This window comes from Mercenaria mercenaria, chromosome 6 (genome assembly GCF_021730395.1).
Source record: "Mercenaria mercenaria strain notata chromosome 6, MADL_Memer_1, whole genome shotgun sequence".
Taxonomy (NCBI): Eukaryota; Metazoa; Mollusca; class Bivalvia; order Venerida; family Veneridae; genus Mercenaria; species Mercenaria mercenaria.
Genome location: NC_069366.1, coordinates 85,893,667 through 85,910,771, shown reverse-complemented (window position 1 = coordinate 85,910,771; position 17,105 = coordinate 85,893,667). Strand labels below are relative to the sequence as shown.

The following is a 17,105-nucleotide window of genomic DNA, read 5'->3' as shown; positions in this document are numbered from 1 at the left end:
GGTGGGATGGGGTCAGTCTCAAACCTGGTTAGGTCTCATCATAAGTAGGTAGTTCTTGAACTGGTCAGTCTGGTGTCAGTATAATGTGACTGGGCGAGTTTCATGTCACATGTTTATAGTGTGATAAATATTCCAGTGAGGCCGTAGACATTGTTACTATTGTACTCGATTAAAAAAAAAAAGACACCCAACTGGAAAACACACATATATACACACTCACTATATAAAATAAGAAACAAAAGAATAATTTCTATAGCAAGTTATTTATTTCTAACAGATATGTAACAACTAAGGTAAATCACAGGGATGGATAAAACAATGGTTTATAGTTTGGTGCACTGAACAGTAATTAAACACAAATGGAATGACCGGAATTTATTCCATCAAAACTAAGCTGGAAAACGAACATATTTCTGACAAGTGCAGCATAATTTCAATTAAAATGTCTTGAAATTTTTTATTTCATGATGAAACAAATCAAGGAAATCTTAGTTAAAACATTTTTACAAAACTGTAAATTACTGAAAAATAAAGAATATGTCTCAGTTCCACCAGGAATAGAAATGATACACTTCTCCAATAGTTTGCTCCTGTGTATGAAGAATAATAATCATGGACGGAATAATAATTTCTAACTTGAAATGACAATAAAAATCACAAGAGCTAAGTGCAAAAACTCCTGTTACTTACATATACATATATATAAAGAATAATAAAGGAATAAATGTTTCTTGTAAACGTAACTTTTCTGCTGTATTTAACAGAGGTGTAAGTATTCAAGGCTTCTATCTTACAAATATTGCTTTTTATGGGAATGTAAAAGTTATACCAGAATGCCACAAGTTGTACTGGACTCACTTTGTACACCATTTAGTATAGTCATATACTACACTATTGTGACACATCTTTCTATTGATTTTGCATTAATAAACAATAAAAGCAGAGAAAAATTCAAAGTTCATGCATTTTAGCATTCTGTCTTCTTTGGGCTTTCTTACCTTTCAGTTAATTATTTCCAAACTGTTATACATAACTTTTTGGTTTTAGTATGCATGTTGCCAGTCTTCAAACAAGGAATCAATACTCTCTGTTTTAAATCTCTCTTCATATATTATAGACATCTATATCTACTAGATAGTACTCCAATCGCCCTATACATATACTCACAAAACATCAAAAACATGTGTAAACCCAGGCCGATTTTATAGTTTCGTTCACACAGCTAAATATAGCACAAATAAATATACTACATAAATATATATAAATTTCTATAAACTTGGAATATAAATTTTTTTGTAAAAAAAAAAAAAAAGAGAGAAAAGAATGGACGGTTAAGCTTGAAACTTCTATGTATCACAGATGAAACTATAAAAAGCAAAAAACTTTATATATAATATATTAAATAAATAATTAAACTTCGGTCTTTAATTCCGAGGAACAAATTCATTCTACATATTATTTGTGTCCATAATGAATGATATATCAAATAAATACCAACATACTTCACTTGATGGGTTTTTAAATTTCAAATACAATGCAAGTTCATTCTTTTGTAAAAGTGTACTCCCATTCTTCAACACTAAAAAAAACATTCAAGTAATTTTTATACATACAGGACATGACAAAGACATAATCACTCTAGAACACACTGTGTGCATTGAATTAATAATGAACGCTATGACGACAACCAAAGGAGCTGTCCATATCAAAATATCTATTGAACTAAAACATGAAAATCAAATTCATACTTTCTATCAACATTAAGAAAGAATAAAGAAATATGACAAGAAAAAAAAAATTCTGAATTTCAAAACCTGTAAACATATCACATCTCGATTCAGCATAAACTCTAAATCATTTTTTCTCAAAATAGCATATTTCATCTTCACACTTTTTTTGATTCCTGAAAATAGTGCATTTTATAATGTCTTAAAAAGGTGTAAATCCATGTTTAATAGCGCATCAAAAAATAACATAGATGAAAGTTCACAACAGGTAGTTTATTTGGTATCACATAATAGGGCGACACCTCTCAGAGTCCAGTGATCAGGGTTCTGATTGGTCTTCAGCAAAACGGAAGCAATGAATGTCAGATCTGTTCTGCGCGGTTTCTTGTAAATCGGACAGGCGTACATTCTTGGATCTGTCCCTCCGGTGCTGTTAATTGCGTAAATGTGTATAACCGGCATCAACTCAAATAGGACCTTTGGCTTGGACTCAATCAGTTTACAGCCTCGCTTGTCCCAGCCTGCTCCCTCAAGGTAGAGTCCGTAGACATACACGCCTTCTGATGGAGGTTGGGTGATGTCATCTTTCATGTTTCTTGTAACCTCGTTATAAACTATCACTGTATCTAATGCCCATCCCTTATGTGCTCTGGTCACCTCCTGTGAATGAAAATAAATTATTTAACAAAGTAGTCATAAAACTTAGAATAGGCCATCCTCAACACAATTTCTCATTAAACACATCATATCTAATGCAGTTGTACAGTCCAAAGTTTTAAACCTGAAAGCGCCTGCAAGAATTTCTGATGGCTGGAGCAGTTGACTTTATGAAGTAGGTGTCAATTTCAGTTGAGGATTATTGATTTTAAACCATGCAAATGAAGTAACTGACAATGTAACAGTGTCTTTACATTGTAAAGATAAAGTTTTTGTCTCCTTTTTTTCTGGTTGGGTATAAATTTCCACTGAACAGATACAGTACTTTGGCAACTTTTTCTGATTAAGGAAGACTGAAGGTGCCACTCTGGGTATTCTGTTACTTAAAACATTGACAAGCGCCTGGAAGAACCACTGACCTTCTATAAACCAGCTATATGGCTAATTTTACATGAAGGTAATTATTGAACTTGGTGAGATTTGAACCAACAGCATCGAGAAACAAGTGAGTGATTAAAAGTCCAAGACATTAATTACTCGACCACAGTGTCCACAATAGATAAAGCAGAGAATGACAAAACTGTTTACCTGTCTCATAGCTGTAAGGAAGCCCTGAGCATTGAAGAATCCTGTCATCCAGAAGCAGTTGGGACGGCCATCAAAACACCATGAATTGAACTGTGTATTACGATCGATCAGCTCCGTAAACCAGAAACCAAGGGTACTTGAATCCCAGGAAATCTGAAATGTAAGTTTTTGTAACAATCATGTGGTTCCTTCTGCGACACTAGTTAATGTAGAAACCATTTTCTAACAAAGTGAATATAGCAATTTGAGTTGTAATCATATTTTAAGCTTTTCTATGGGATTTTTATGAACTGCATACACATTTTTACTCAATTAATAATGCCAAACATCAAGTTTCCTTTTCTTTACTTGACTGATTTTAATGAATATTTTGAAGCTTTGCATGTACAAAATCAGGTTAAAGTTTTATAGTTTGTGTAGTGGTATGAATATATCAACATCAGTGGTAATTTATTTCTTTCTACATCAAGATAATCATAACAAATAATAACAGCCTTATCAATGGCACTACTTAGTATTCTGACCTCCATTCCACCTTTTGATCTACGCACACATATATATATAACCTATGACTTTTTAAAAATTAATTCAAATGCTTTACCTTTGCCCAAACTTTAGGTATTCTGGCATCATACATGCTGTCTAGCGCATCTCTCAGGTTTTCACTCATGATTATAGTACCGTCGATGGCCAGTTTCAGATCGTGCAATGTTGTGCGGACGGACGTGATGACACGCTGCATCCTGTCAATCTCCTGCCGCAGGAAGATGTTCATTGGCTGTAATGCTCCCATTTTCTGCAGCCTCTGTTTTACCTCAAAATCTAGGTAGTCATTGGGCAGTTTTTCCAACATGTCGTCACAGATTCTAGTGACCATAGATTCACGGGTTTCTCCAGAACCACCACTGCTGTCCTTTGGCTGAATGCTCAGTACAGTGTCCAGAATGCTTTTGGCAGTCTTACTCGAGTACCTTTTAAAAAGGGGAATTATTATACAATTTGTTAATACTGAAACTAAACACAATTAAGCAATTCAGTATAGACATTCAACACAATGAAGAGATTCCAATTATATGACTTTGGATTTTTTGCCACCAGGTTCTAGAGGATAACCACCTTCCTATATAGGTAGCTAACATTTTTAATGTATTTCACACTTTCCAAAAAAGCAGATAAATGTCAGTTTCTCAAATGTGTTTCTTTATTTTGGAAAAAAACAACCTCATACCGTTGGGAGCATTTACTAACACAAAGCTAAATTTGCAGTCTGTTAGATAAAAACCAAACTTACGTAATGTCCGCATTTGGATGCAATCCGAAAACCTCTGTTGTATCTGTATTGTTTAGTGCATTAATAAAGTCCATATACTCTCCAATCTTTGTACATTTAGGTATCACATAGCCCTTGTAGAACACAAAGTTGGGGCTGAACATTGGGTCACCGAACCATACTTTACAGAATGTGTTGAGCAGACGTTTGTCAAAATCGTCAGTGACACGACCACCATACTGGATCTCACCAAACATGTAGCGCACACACGTCCAGTTCACTCCCTAAAACATGTATTTCAATATAGCATACACATTTCTATTTCACTTAACACATGAAAAATGAAAATTTAATAAATCTAAGTAGACAAAACTAACAGAAAATGGAAAATTCATGTTCTTGCGTCTAAGCTTCATGTTCTTGCGTCTAAGCCTTTTCTTTTTTAACTGATAAATGGTCATTTTTAACATAACAGAGAAACTTAAATCAACACCCCAGTCAATTTCTTTGAAATGTAAAATAAGAACTTCCATCTATCAACTGGCAACAAATAGAATTAACTGATAATTTGCATATTATAGTAATGTGACTGTCATGTGACTAAAGAGCATAGTGTTTATAAAAACATATAAACAGACGACATATGAATAAAATGGCAAAAAATGGACATGTTAAATATAGTATTTCACTGGGAGCCTTCTAAACTGAACAATATTAGAAGAGAAGTTAACATTTACTTTTACCCTGCTAAATTCCTAAAATTTACTGGTCCATCACTCAATTTCGGCAGTACCACTAATTATTCAAAGGGATGATCACTGAATAGCGAACAGTGCAGACCATGATCAGCCTGCACTGCACTGATGTGCAGGCTGATCTTGGTCTGCACTGGTCACAAAGGCAGAATCACTAGCAGCAGCAGGCTAAAGGTTAAGAGATTTATTTTATGCTTATTTCATTTTAATTGTGATGAAAGCTTGGAACTTATTTCAATCATTCTCAATTCTGCTTCCTGACAAAACCAATACTGGTGTCATTGGAAGGCACTGTAGTGACCCCAGTGAGACTGGAACACACAAGCTTCTCATTAAGCCGCCGACACCCAAACCACCACTCTTAAGTTTTACAAGTTCCCATTCGAGACAGGTTTGTTCATAAGAAAGAACTCAGTTTGGAGCAAGACCAGTCTTCAGTTTAGAAAGGCTTCCATTTGGCGGTAGTGTGTGCGTGTGCCTGTGTGTGTTAGGGAGACTGTATTGTACTAACCTTTTTCAGATCCATATCGTCAAGATGATTCTGTACAAACTGCACGCTGGCATTGAAATCTGCAGCGTTAAATTCATATGGAATATTCCATCCAAGCGGTCCAAACTTTCTACGTTCCTGCACAACAGTATGCAAGAAGGCGACACCGTACAGCATAGGTTTCCATTGTGGCATATTGGAGATATCGAGGAAGTCTTGGGTCATACCAGCATACGAACGTTTTATACCAGCTTTAATACCTTGTGGAGGTTCATTTGTGAATTTGATGGAAACCTGAAAAATGATGGTATTTACAGAATTGAACCTACAAATTGTGTACTAGTTATAACTGCAGAGTAAATAGTGAGAGTATTTAAGGTTAAATGCACCTAAGTTAAAAGTATGGGATTCTCTTTTGACACTTTGCCTATAAGAAATTCAGGATATTCCAATTTAATTCATGCTTAAAATTTTTGATATTAACATGTTTTTTTTCTCAACAAACCTTCAAGCATGCCTTTTGATATCCATTTATTGATGAACTTTGATTTCATGTCTGCCAGACTATTTCATAAATCCTTCTTTTAAGTCCAGTATCGGTTTGCTAATGATGCATCATATTTTCATAGAAAAAGTTCTTTAAAATGATATTAATTTTGTGATAACTGTAACCTACTAATCAGTAATATTGTAAATGTGACAAAAATGACATTGACTTATGAATTTTCATTAATATGGTCTTCTCTAAAACCCAAACATGATCATGAAAACTTTTAATCCAAAACCAAGAAACAATGTACATGTATAAATAGTCTTCTTTTCATATCCTATGCCCAACCCCCCCGCAAGTGGCTGTTTAATACAGGTGACCTCTAATGCAGGTTCAACTATACTAACCTGGAGGAAACTGATAGGGAACTTGGGATGTTCCTCTGTGGTTATCCACAGTCTGAACTCTTCATGAATGGTTTCTGTCTCCATGATGACATCAAGGCTCTCAACCACATAGTCCAAACTCAAATGACAGTTCTGTAACAACAACCAGCCGCCATTTTGGATGCTCTGTGTCAGCAGACGCCTGGCATGCACTTCTTGACCTTGACCCATTGAAATGGCACGGATTTCTGAAAAATCATAAAAGGTATAATACATCAGCAATAGCAACATTGCATTTATTGAAAGTTTTTTATAAAAAGTTTAATCTAGACTTTAATCTGTTAAGAATGTATATGAAAATTACTTTAGATTAAAAAAAAATTGCATCCCTCTACAAATCTGTAAAGTGTAAAAACGAAACTCTTTTGGGCTGGGTAGTGAAGGAATGAATCATAACAAAAACTGTTTAATGACAGGGTGCCCGACTATTTGAAACCCTTCTAAATCAAACTAGCTTATATACCAAAACCAGTTTTAGATTAGAAACTCTGCCATTAGTTGTAAATAGAAAATTTTCTTACCAATTTTGTGTTTCTTAGCCAATAATTCTATATTGTTGGTTGGATCAGAGCCAAGAGACAAAAGACACACCATTGGAGAGCGCGTAGTACTCTCATACCACATCTTCTCAAGGTCAAGGATCACACCCTCTGCATACTTCTCTCCGAGGGTATCGGCAATGTATTTCCTGGCCTGGGGGAGAGTACGATCAGGACACCAGGATCGGACCAGCAGCAGACGTCTAAATACATCAAGAGAGTTGTTATAGCCATCAGGAATCACTTCCTCTTCTGGAGCATCCTTATCAAACCACTGCTTCCACTGTTTTTCATTACGTTGAACCTAAATATCAAGAAATTGACAAATTAAATCTCAAATTCATATGCTTGTACGATGAATTGTTTGTTTATATTTTGGCAACAAATATTGAATATTGAATAATGTCTAAACTGCTTAGCAACAAGTCATAGGTTTAAAACTAGGCTGCAGAACATGCCACCTTACCAGGTACCTGATCAATTTCTTCTCAAGTACTAGACACCATAAGCTTGCAGGTTTTCATAATGTGGTCAGTATAAATGGGTGCCCATCAGATATCAATTCTGCTAAAAATCCAACCTTTTCAAGTAGTTCAAACTCTCATCAAATGACTTTAGGTGGAAACAGTAAGAAGGTTTTCAAATGTTCAAGCTAGAACAGCATTTACAAGGTGCATTTGAAACCAATACTTTCTGCAAACATGTAATATATCTGTTTAATAAAGCTATCTTAACTCTTCATTTACTCTTAAAGACCTATAGCAAATGTAATAATAACAAGAGCTGTCTCCATAGGATGACACATGCCCCCGATGGCACTTTGAATGAATAGTTATGGCCGATGTTAGAGTTTAGGACCTTTGACCTACGGAGCTGAGTCTTGCGCGCGACACGTCGTCTTACTGTGTCACACATTCATGCATAGTTATTTTAAAATCCATGCATGAATGACAAAGATATGGACCAGACATGCCCATCAATGCACTATCATGAAAAATGACCTTTAACGTCTAAGTGTGACCTTGACCTTTGAGCTACGGGCCTGGGTCTTGCGTGTGACACATCGTTTTACTGTGGTACACATTCATGCCAAGTTATTTGAAAATCCATCCATCGATGACAAAGTTATGGACCGGACACGCCCATCAATGCACTATTCTTTAACGTCTAAGTGTGACCTTGACCTTTGAGCTACGAACCTGGGTCTTGTGCACGACACGTCGTCTTACTGAGGTTCACATTCATGCCAAGTTATTTGAAAATCCATCCATCGATGACAAAGATATGGGCCGGACACTCCCATCAATGCACTATCCTTTAACGTCTAAGTGTGACCTTGACCTTTGAGCTACGGGCCTGGGTTTTGCACGCGACAAGTCGTCTTACTGTGGTACACATTTATACCAAGTTATTATCATCCATCGATGACAAAGGTATGGACCGGACACGCCCATCAATGCACTATCCTTTAATGTCTAAGTGTGACCTTGACCTTTGAGCTACGGACCTGGGTCTTGCGCACGACATGTCGTCTTACTGTGATACACATTCATGCCAAGTTATTTGAAAATTCATCCATCGATGACAAAGATATGGACCGGACACACCCATCAATGCACTATCCTTTAATGTCTAAGTGTGACCTTGACCTTTGGGCTACGGACCTGGGTCTTGCGCGCGACATGTCGTCTTACTGTGGTACACATTCATGCCAAGTTATTTGAAAATCCATCCATCAATGACAAAGATATGGACCGGACATGAAAATTACGGACAGACAGACAGACCGACGGTTCAAAAACTATATGCCTCCCTTTGGGGGCATAAAAATATATATGTATTTCAAATCAGACACCTAGAAAATTTACTTGAAAAAAAAAAACAACACATATTTAAGATACCTGCTCGACGATTCCAGAGAACTGGTGAAGGTTACTCAGTTCTACCAAGTTAAGCCAGGTCAAGTCCAATATCCACTTATGGGGTTTAGGCTGTACTACATTCAGATCAAGGGAGGCACCACCTTTTTTTATAAAAAAAAAAAACAACAGGTAATATGTTATCAAAGCTTAAATGTTTTCTGAATAAAGCTGAATGAAGTTCTCACAGAAGCAGTCTCCATAAATGTATAACAGCAAAATTACTGCTTCATCTTTGAGATAGTTTAATATATGTTTGTTTAATATATGTTTGCATTAGTAGTTTTGGGTAAAAACCTGCTATTTTGTGGAGACAAGCATTCATGGATTCCATTTCTTTTTAAAGAAAAACTGAATAATTTCGTTTGATATAAGGATTAATATTGTCATAATTTTCATGATGTAAGTCCTATGCAGCAACAGGATTGACTGAAACTAGTCACCCTGAAATAGAGACATGGGGTTACATTGTCTTGGTGTACACATATAATTCCACCCATGTTTGCTCTTACAATTATATTAATGTGTACAAAATTACCTTTTATGAGTGTAAGGAATTCCTCGTGTTTCACCTTGCCAGCTGTCATGTCAATCTTCAAGGCCAGCAACAAGGTGAAGGTCATCTTATCTTTCTCATAGAGACCACGCACAGCATATTTAAACACTTCAAATGTCATGAATTCTATAATGTTTGTGATACGCTTCTGTGTAATCGGTGACTTGGTAGACCTGAAAGCATAAAAATTGACTTTTGAGACATAAGCTCATGAATGATCAAAACTGACATTATCTTATACAAAAAGAAATAGATGTGTGTCCATAAGACACTGGTGCTCCCACTTCCTGTCAGTATTTTTGACTAAGTTAAGGGACATAACTCTGGTCTGGCTGTGTAAAATCCTAAAATCCCAATTAAAACACCAGATGCACAACTTCACACATTGAATAACAATCCTGTGAGGTTTGATGACTCTAGGTCAAATAATTTTTTATGCACAACACAAATTCAGATGGACGAATGTACAAAAAAGGGCAAATTAAGTGCCTATATGAAAAAAAAATTGGTTGGAAAGATTACAGTTATCATCAACAAATGTAAGCTCTTCTTGTGTAAGTAAGTCATACTCTTTGAAATAACCATGTCACACATATACTTCTGCAGTATGTAATATCAAAATGCATGATTTAACAGACAAGCTCGGATATAAAATTATTCTGAAAGCCAATGGTTACCTTGCCATGGAAAGGTCAAAGAGTCCGAGGAACTGTTTCAATGATGTCTGGTACATGGAGTTCACCATACTCATCTCTGTAATAAGGAAATACAAGATACTTCCACGAGTTGCCACAGGTCGGAACTCCTCACGAGCCATGGTAATCTTACTCTGAGTCTCATCTGCCGTCTGCAACTTCTGCTGCACATCCTGTGATGTTGCCTTGGTTACACGGAGCACGTTAATGAGATCCTCATCATCAACAAGCGACCCTTGTGTACTTGTCAGACGGAACAGCAAGTTGTCCTCCAGTTCCTTCATCTTTTTCTTATTAGAAGTTACATCCTCCATCAGCTTCACTCTCTCTGACTCAAGTTCCTGAATAATCATATAAATAAATGATAATCTATCCTATATAAACCCGCTTTAGCTTTCTTTAAATCATTAGTGTGTGTGTGCGTGTGTGTGTGGGTGGTCGGGTGGGGCTCATTTTCATTGATTTCATAGATGTGTCGATCCATTAAATTAATTTCAACAAACAAGCTAAATCCCAACTCGTTTTATATTTTCAAATTTGATATCCATGAATCCATACCTGATGAAATAGCCCTGTTGGCCAAAGCCACGAAATTTAAGGGAAGATTTTTGTCGAAACTCAGAGTCTTATTACCGGTAATTGTTTGAACCAACAAGTAAGTTTCAATAATAAGTTTTTGTCCAAGCAGGAAGTACAGGTATGGATTATGGGTAATTATCAGACTGCAAGTAGTTAGAATAATATGAATAAGAATGATCTTGTATGTAAATATCTTTCCATCTGTTTGACATGCTTTCAGTATTATTTTGTATACAGTCTAACCTGTACTAACGGTCACCTCCGATCAGCGGTCACCTCCGTTCAGCGGTCATTTTATGATGCCCCCGACGGATTTTCCTCTATTTTATCACTTTATTCAGTGGCCACCTGCCCTCCGCGGCCAGCGGCCACCGAAATTGCCTCCCGACCGCCGTATTTGACCCCTTTCAGCGGCCATTTTTCTTCCAAAACTAATTATCGCCGAAGATACCCGATTTTTGAGAAGCACGTGATTGCTAAGTTTCGCGTGACTTCACCACAAGAACGACAAAATGACATGAGCTTCTCAATTAAAACTGATAACCAAAGGTGTAATACCCTTTTTGTTATGATCAAATGGCCAGTAATTATTGGCAATTAACGTGTCACCTTGTGTCAATTTTGTTGTTCACAGTTTGATCTCGGTTAAAGATAATACTCGATAACTAATTAGTAGCATAATGTTTGTGATTTTCTTATACTTCTGTCATCAAAATACTATTAAATTAATACAAAATTAAATGTGTTGGAAAAAACTATAAACCCCTCTATCTTTTACGGTACGTAACGGTAATCTAAGAATTAGCGTATACAATAAGCGCGGAGAGCAGCTTCCCTTACCAAAATGGCGAAAATTGTAAACAAACTTGTTTTGAAGTTGGAAAATTGTCTGTAACAATTTTTGTTATAAAAAAAAAACACGCCGGAGTTTCAGATTGCTAAGAAGATCATTCGTACTGCAAAGGCAAACGCACGTCATTGTATCCTGGTAAATAATAATAGAAAACCCGAAAAGAAATGGGTCTAAAGGCTAAACTGGTCAGAATTCTGAAAAATACATATAATGGCTGCACCTCCGATCAGCAGTCACCTGGCTTAAGCGGCCAAATTGTCTGCTTCCCCTGGCTGGCTGCTTAAGACAGGTTAGACTGTATTTGCTAACCAACTGCTACAATATACATATCTGTTCATTCAAAATATTCACTCACTTTATAAAAATGAACTTATCTTATGCGAAATCATTCTTTGTTGGAGAAAATGTTTTCGGTGGATTCTGAGGTAGTATTCATCCATCAAATTTAAAATCCTGATAGATAAAAAAAATCAAATTTATTTGATCTTTTAGAAGGTTTAATATCACTGAATTCATGTTCCAAATAAATAACCCTCTTGGTTGATACCACACAAACTTTGTGCAAACAAAAATAAAGTATTTTACAAAAATACAAATCAACTTACAGCTTTCTCAGTAAGGATGACACGACCCAGCAGTTGGTCCTCAAGTCCCTTCATTGTGACAGCAAAGTCAATGATTGATGTCCTAGCATAGATTTCTGGGGTGTACGCAGGGTTAGACAGTTTTGTTGTAATGTAGAGATTAAACCCTTTCATGATGTCACACTCTTTGTCTCCGACCTTCACTTTCAAGGTCGAACCCACTTTTATAAAGTTCTTCTCAAGAATACTATCTAAAGCTGGATCCAATTCTTCCGCGATGTCCTCAATCATGAGTGGGCGCCCCAAGGACATGGCATCCTCAAGATGTTGTCGGAAATACTTATGGTTGAGTGCCGTCAGCTGGAAAGAAATAAATGTGAATAAGCAACTAATTTTGAAATTTCATTTAATTAATAATTAAGACTACAACTTAATTCAAACGTTACACTGGATATGCACAATCTGCTCTGAATCATTCCTTTAGCAAACTTGAACGCTTACACACTAGTATACACTTATAAATATTCACAATGTATTGCCACAACTTTATGAAAATCAAAGCTTAAAAACAACAATAACAACCAAACTTTAGTACCTGTAGCTCATTCTGGACTTCCCGAGATTTTATCCAGTTTTTACCCTGACCTTGAGGATCAATGAGAAGTGGGTAGCGTGAAGCCTTTGTTACAACGATACCATTCTGTGTCGACAGCTCATCGTTGGGTAGACCTTGTAAGTTCCATTCCGCAATCTGATTAATGAGTATAAACAGCACATCAGAAATATTGTACAACATTTGGAAGACACCATCACAAAGGTGTGGTAGCCATCATTGCTTCTTATCCATAAGAAATCTCTTGTGATCACAACTAACCTCAAAAACATGTATCACAAGGCGGACAGTATATAACAATTAATAACACTGAAGAAATGTATATGCAATTTTTTTTTTTTGTTATATTCAAAGCTTGAAACAATGAAAAGTATTTAACATAAAATAAAAACTGTTGAATTGTACTGCCATTTCAGAGCAAGGAACCTCAATTATTTGGTAGATACAGCCTGTACCAAACATTCTGAACCATTAACTTTGGTTGGATTCCTGCAAACCCCCTTTAAAATGTATCAGAAAGACTTACAGTATTTGGATCAACCAACATGTCAATAGTGTTGAGATTGAGCGTGAAAGGAATTTTTCTCGTCTTGAGTTCCTTGAACCAGTTCTTGAAGAGTATGGCTCGGAAGTCTTGGTTAAACGGTCCACAGTAGGACAAGAAAGCTGTGCAAACCAACACATCACCAACAAGTCTGGATAAATAATAGGAATGATTGAGGAAATATTACATACATTTCAAATTTTGCCAAATAGTCTAGCTAAGTACAGGAAGACAGAAAAACCTGCATTTATCAATTTATTAATTTCTTTTTGTCCTAAAACTATCAAAATAGGTGTTTAATAATGTAATGCTTTGACTAGAGAACAGCTTTGATTTTGAAAATCAGCAAGATGCATTTGTACTCCTGTCATGCAACTTTTAAGCATTCTCAGTTACTGTATAAGTAAATTATGAGTGAACGATATGTTTTAACTACATGTGCCATCAGGTGTGAGATTATAGATGTTACTTGTTGCTGTGATTTTTTCAAACATAAGAAGTGGCACATACCTGTTTAATTGGCATGCAATAAAAGAAAGCTATGTCCATGAAATTGGCAGCAAGTTTTAGGACAAGCCACACCATGAGAAAACCAACAGTACATTTGCAACCAGCATGGATCCAGACCAGCCTACGCATCCACACAGTCTGGTCAGGATCCATGCCTATTGCAATTAGAGAAACCGGAATGCGCAGGCTGGTCTGGATCCATGCTGGGCGCAAATGCACTATGTTGGTATATTACTTTCTGACTACACTGCTTTGTATTAGTTCCTTTGTGGGAGGAGGGGGGAGAGTGTGTTTAATATTATTATTTTTTTAATTTATAGTGGTCAATTTATATCTGTTCCTTGGTTTCGAACATTCAATCAAACAAAGGAAAGCCTTATACTCAAACACCCATGAGATAATGATTATGCATGTCATGTGCTGTCTAATTTGAAACACACATTGTCTATGAAATCTTTAAACTTTTTTCCATGTTTTTCTCTAAATTTTACATCCACTGGTTCTTATTTGTGTAAATTTGTACTTGTACTGCATTGAGAAAATGCAGAGATGGTAACTGAGAAAATCATTCCTTTGTTAGACTGATCTTGCCAATGACTATTGAGAAATTTAGCATTTTTCCAAGATTTGTCAAATTAAAATAAGAAATTGAAAACCTATATCAAAACTGGAGCTATCTATAATGGTGATTAATATGCCAGGATGTTGCTCTCATACATAGAAAGTAAGTTTTCTGCAAGCCCTCTAGATGAGGTAAACAAGTAATACTAATTTTATGAAAATCATACCAGCTGTTTAGAAGCTTTTTGACCTTTGACATCCAACTGTGACCTTGACCTTGAATCTAGAATCCTGAGTTTTCATATATCTTGTATAGTATAAGTGGTCATTAATGTGTAGTTACTTAAAAATGATTTAAACAGTTTTGAAAATGTGCTTCCATAAATGAATAACTGACAGACACTCTGACAGCCAGATGGACAAGAGTGACTCCAATATACTCCCCAAATACTTTGTATTGGGAATATAACAAAAAAGTGGAATTGGGGAGCATGCACAGTACTATGTGACATAAGCTGCAGTTTTCAGTTCCTACACTACCATAACAATAAAACAGTTGCAGTACCTTCCCTGAAGTTTGCTTAACAATTCAACTTCCATAATTAATATCAGTTACACATGACTAACAAAACAACAAAATAGTACAATATATAACAAGATTTCAAAGTTCATGAGCACGACAACTCACTATAGCAAAACATCTTGTAAAACCTGAACTTCTGAAAATGCTTTTAACAATATATCAAATTAAATCATTATAGTTATATATAATGCTCTTAATACATCAAATTCATTTTCTGAAAGGTCGCCATCTGCTAATTAATTGGTCTGTATTTGCCAATATTTTTTTCCAAGGTGCCTGTAGAAGACAGTATATCTCTTACTAAATGTATAAACTTAAATCACTATTTCTGATGTCACGATTTACAAATTCAAAGTCGTTTTTGATTTTAAAGAATTGATTTGCTAAAGAATTTTATTTACATTGCTTTACTAATTTCTTTTACATTAATCATGGCAAAATATTTTCCTTCTTTTAAAGGTCCATTACTAAGGGAAAGTGAGTTGGCAATTTTTTTCATAGCCAGTGCATAGACTTCTGCAAGACACTAAATAATGAAGATTGGCAGGTCAAAATTTACAGAAGGTCTTTGGAACTCAAAGAAATGTATGTGTATTATGTTGAAATTTCAATGAATCGACAGAATGACCCCCCAGGTCTTTTTAACTTTCTTCATACTTCATAGAAAAATAATTGTACATATACTGAGATTTATTTCGAAATTTCTACATACCAACTTTCATTTTCCAATAAAATGAAATAGTTTCTGTGCTTTTTAAAAGAAATTAAAATGTTCACTTTCCTTAGTATTGGACCTTTAATTTACTGAAATTTTTTTTTTAAGTATAAAATGAGTGTTAAACAATTATACCTGATTTTACATCTTTGTATGGATTGAACAAATGCTATATTAACAACATATATGATATTCCCTGCAACAATCTAAGATTATTGTTCCATATTAACTAAAGCTTTAACCTTTATCCTGCTGGCAGCAAGTGATTCTGCTTTTGTGACCAGTGCAGACGAAGATCAGCCCAGCACATCTGTGCAGGCTGATCTTGGTCTGCACTGCCAGCAAACACCCCCTCGAATAATAAATGGTATTGCTCAAATTGAATGACAGACAAATCCATTTTAGACATTTAACAGGGTAAAGGTTAACAATGAATGTACAATAAGTAACAATATTTCAGCTTTTTAGGTGTAAAATTTTAACAAAATCAGAAACTTACAAGGAACTTGTATTTCTCATTTTGCTAAAATTTCACTTCTCATTTAGTGCCTGACCATTGTTCATCCATTAAGACTGCAAATCTATAAATAGCAATTAACGAAGGATGGGAACAAAATATTTGAAATAACATTCGAATATTTATATCGACATATGTGTACAGAAATGCCATTCTTTTGCTGTCAGACTACTGTTGTCTGCATGTAGTTTACCAGTTTATAATCAACATTACAAAGATGATTTCAAAGTTAACATTTGCCATTTTTTTTTATTTACAAAGTTATCTTTCCAATGTATTTTTTTTGTGTTTACTAATATTACACAGCTTCGAAAATTGGATTTTTCGATTATTTGATCTAATCCTTGCAATTAACAGTATCTCTTACATTAAACCTACAAGAAACTCCTGTTTTAGGAGAAAAAAAAATTCTTTTTGTCTCCTTTTTCTTTTCATTTCAGCTTACATGATATTTTGTTGGTAGGTATTTTTTCTTTAGTGACCATGGTTTAACATACTAACCCATGATTAAGTGAGGCTTTTATTACAGAATTTATGAAATGTTATGTCCTAGAAATATACTAAATATTCCCACAAGTTATTCTACAAAAAGGCAAAAAATAGCGAAAAAAAGTAGTTCTTGACCTACATTTGATCATTTAATACATGACCAAGGTTAAAACCAACACATTTTTAAAGGTCCCACTGCATTAAATTTTGCTATACCAAGAAAAAATTGAAAAGCTGACCCTATCTTTTGAAGGTACAATCTGTTCATATAGTACATCTGGTCAGATACTAAACAACAATTTCTGTTTTGACAATAAGTTCACAGGACATGTGCATCAGTACCTATCAAAAGCAGTGTATGTATCTTTGTGTGCCTCTGATTTCTCAATATTCTCAGTTCTGTTACGATGATAATTATTTACGTA

The 17,105-nt window shown here is 35.3% G+C and overlaps 1 protein-coding gene across 8 annotated transcripts in view; it reads right to left on the bottom strand.

Moving 5' to 3' along the window:
• Positions 1 to 244: 244 nt before the first annotated feature.
• The window catches only part of LOC123548325 (dynein axonemal heavy chain 5-like), a 146,568-nt gene continuing 129,707 nt past the window's right edge, over positions 245 to 17,105 (bottom strand). For all 8 annotated transcript variants that reach the window (XM_053546534.1, XM_053546536.1, XM_045335501.2 and 5 more), the window contains 13 exons: positions 13,288 to 13,456; positions 12,744 to 12,899; positions 12,170 to 12,508; positions 10,115 to 10,473; positions 9,420 to 9,610; positions 8,864 to 8,985; positions 6,945 to 7,266; positions 6,385 to 6,611; positions 5,509 to 5,781; positions 4,264 to 4,526; positions 3,574 to 3,943; positions 2,973 to 3,125; positions 245 to 2,387 (listed from right to left, as the gene is read on the bottom strand). In XM_053546534.1, coding sequence (XP_053402509.1) covers positions 2,001 to 2,387; positions 2,973 to 3,125; positions 3,574 to 3,943; positions 4,264 to 4,526; positions 5,509 to 5,781; positions 6,385 to 6,611; positions 6,945 to 7,266; positions 8,864 to 8,985; positions 9,420 to 9,610; positions 10,115 to 10,473; positions 12,170 to 12,508; positions 12,744 to 12,899; positions 13,288 to 13,456 — 3,331 coding nt within the window. In that variant the 3' untranslated portion in view covers positions 245 to 2,000. The remainder of the gene's footprint in view (positions 2,388 to 2,972; positions 3,126 to 3,573; positions 3,944 to 4,263; positions 4,527 to 5,508; positions 5,782 to 6,384; positions 6,612 to 6,944; positions 7,267 to 8,863; positions 8,986 to 9,419; positions 9,611 to 10,114; positions 10,474 to 12,169; positions 12,509 to 12,743; positions 12,900 to 13,287; positions 13,457 to 17,105) is intronic.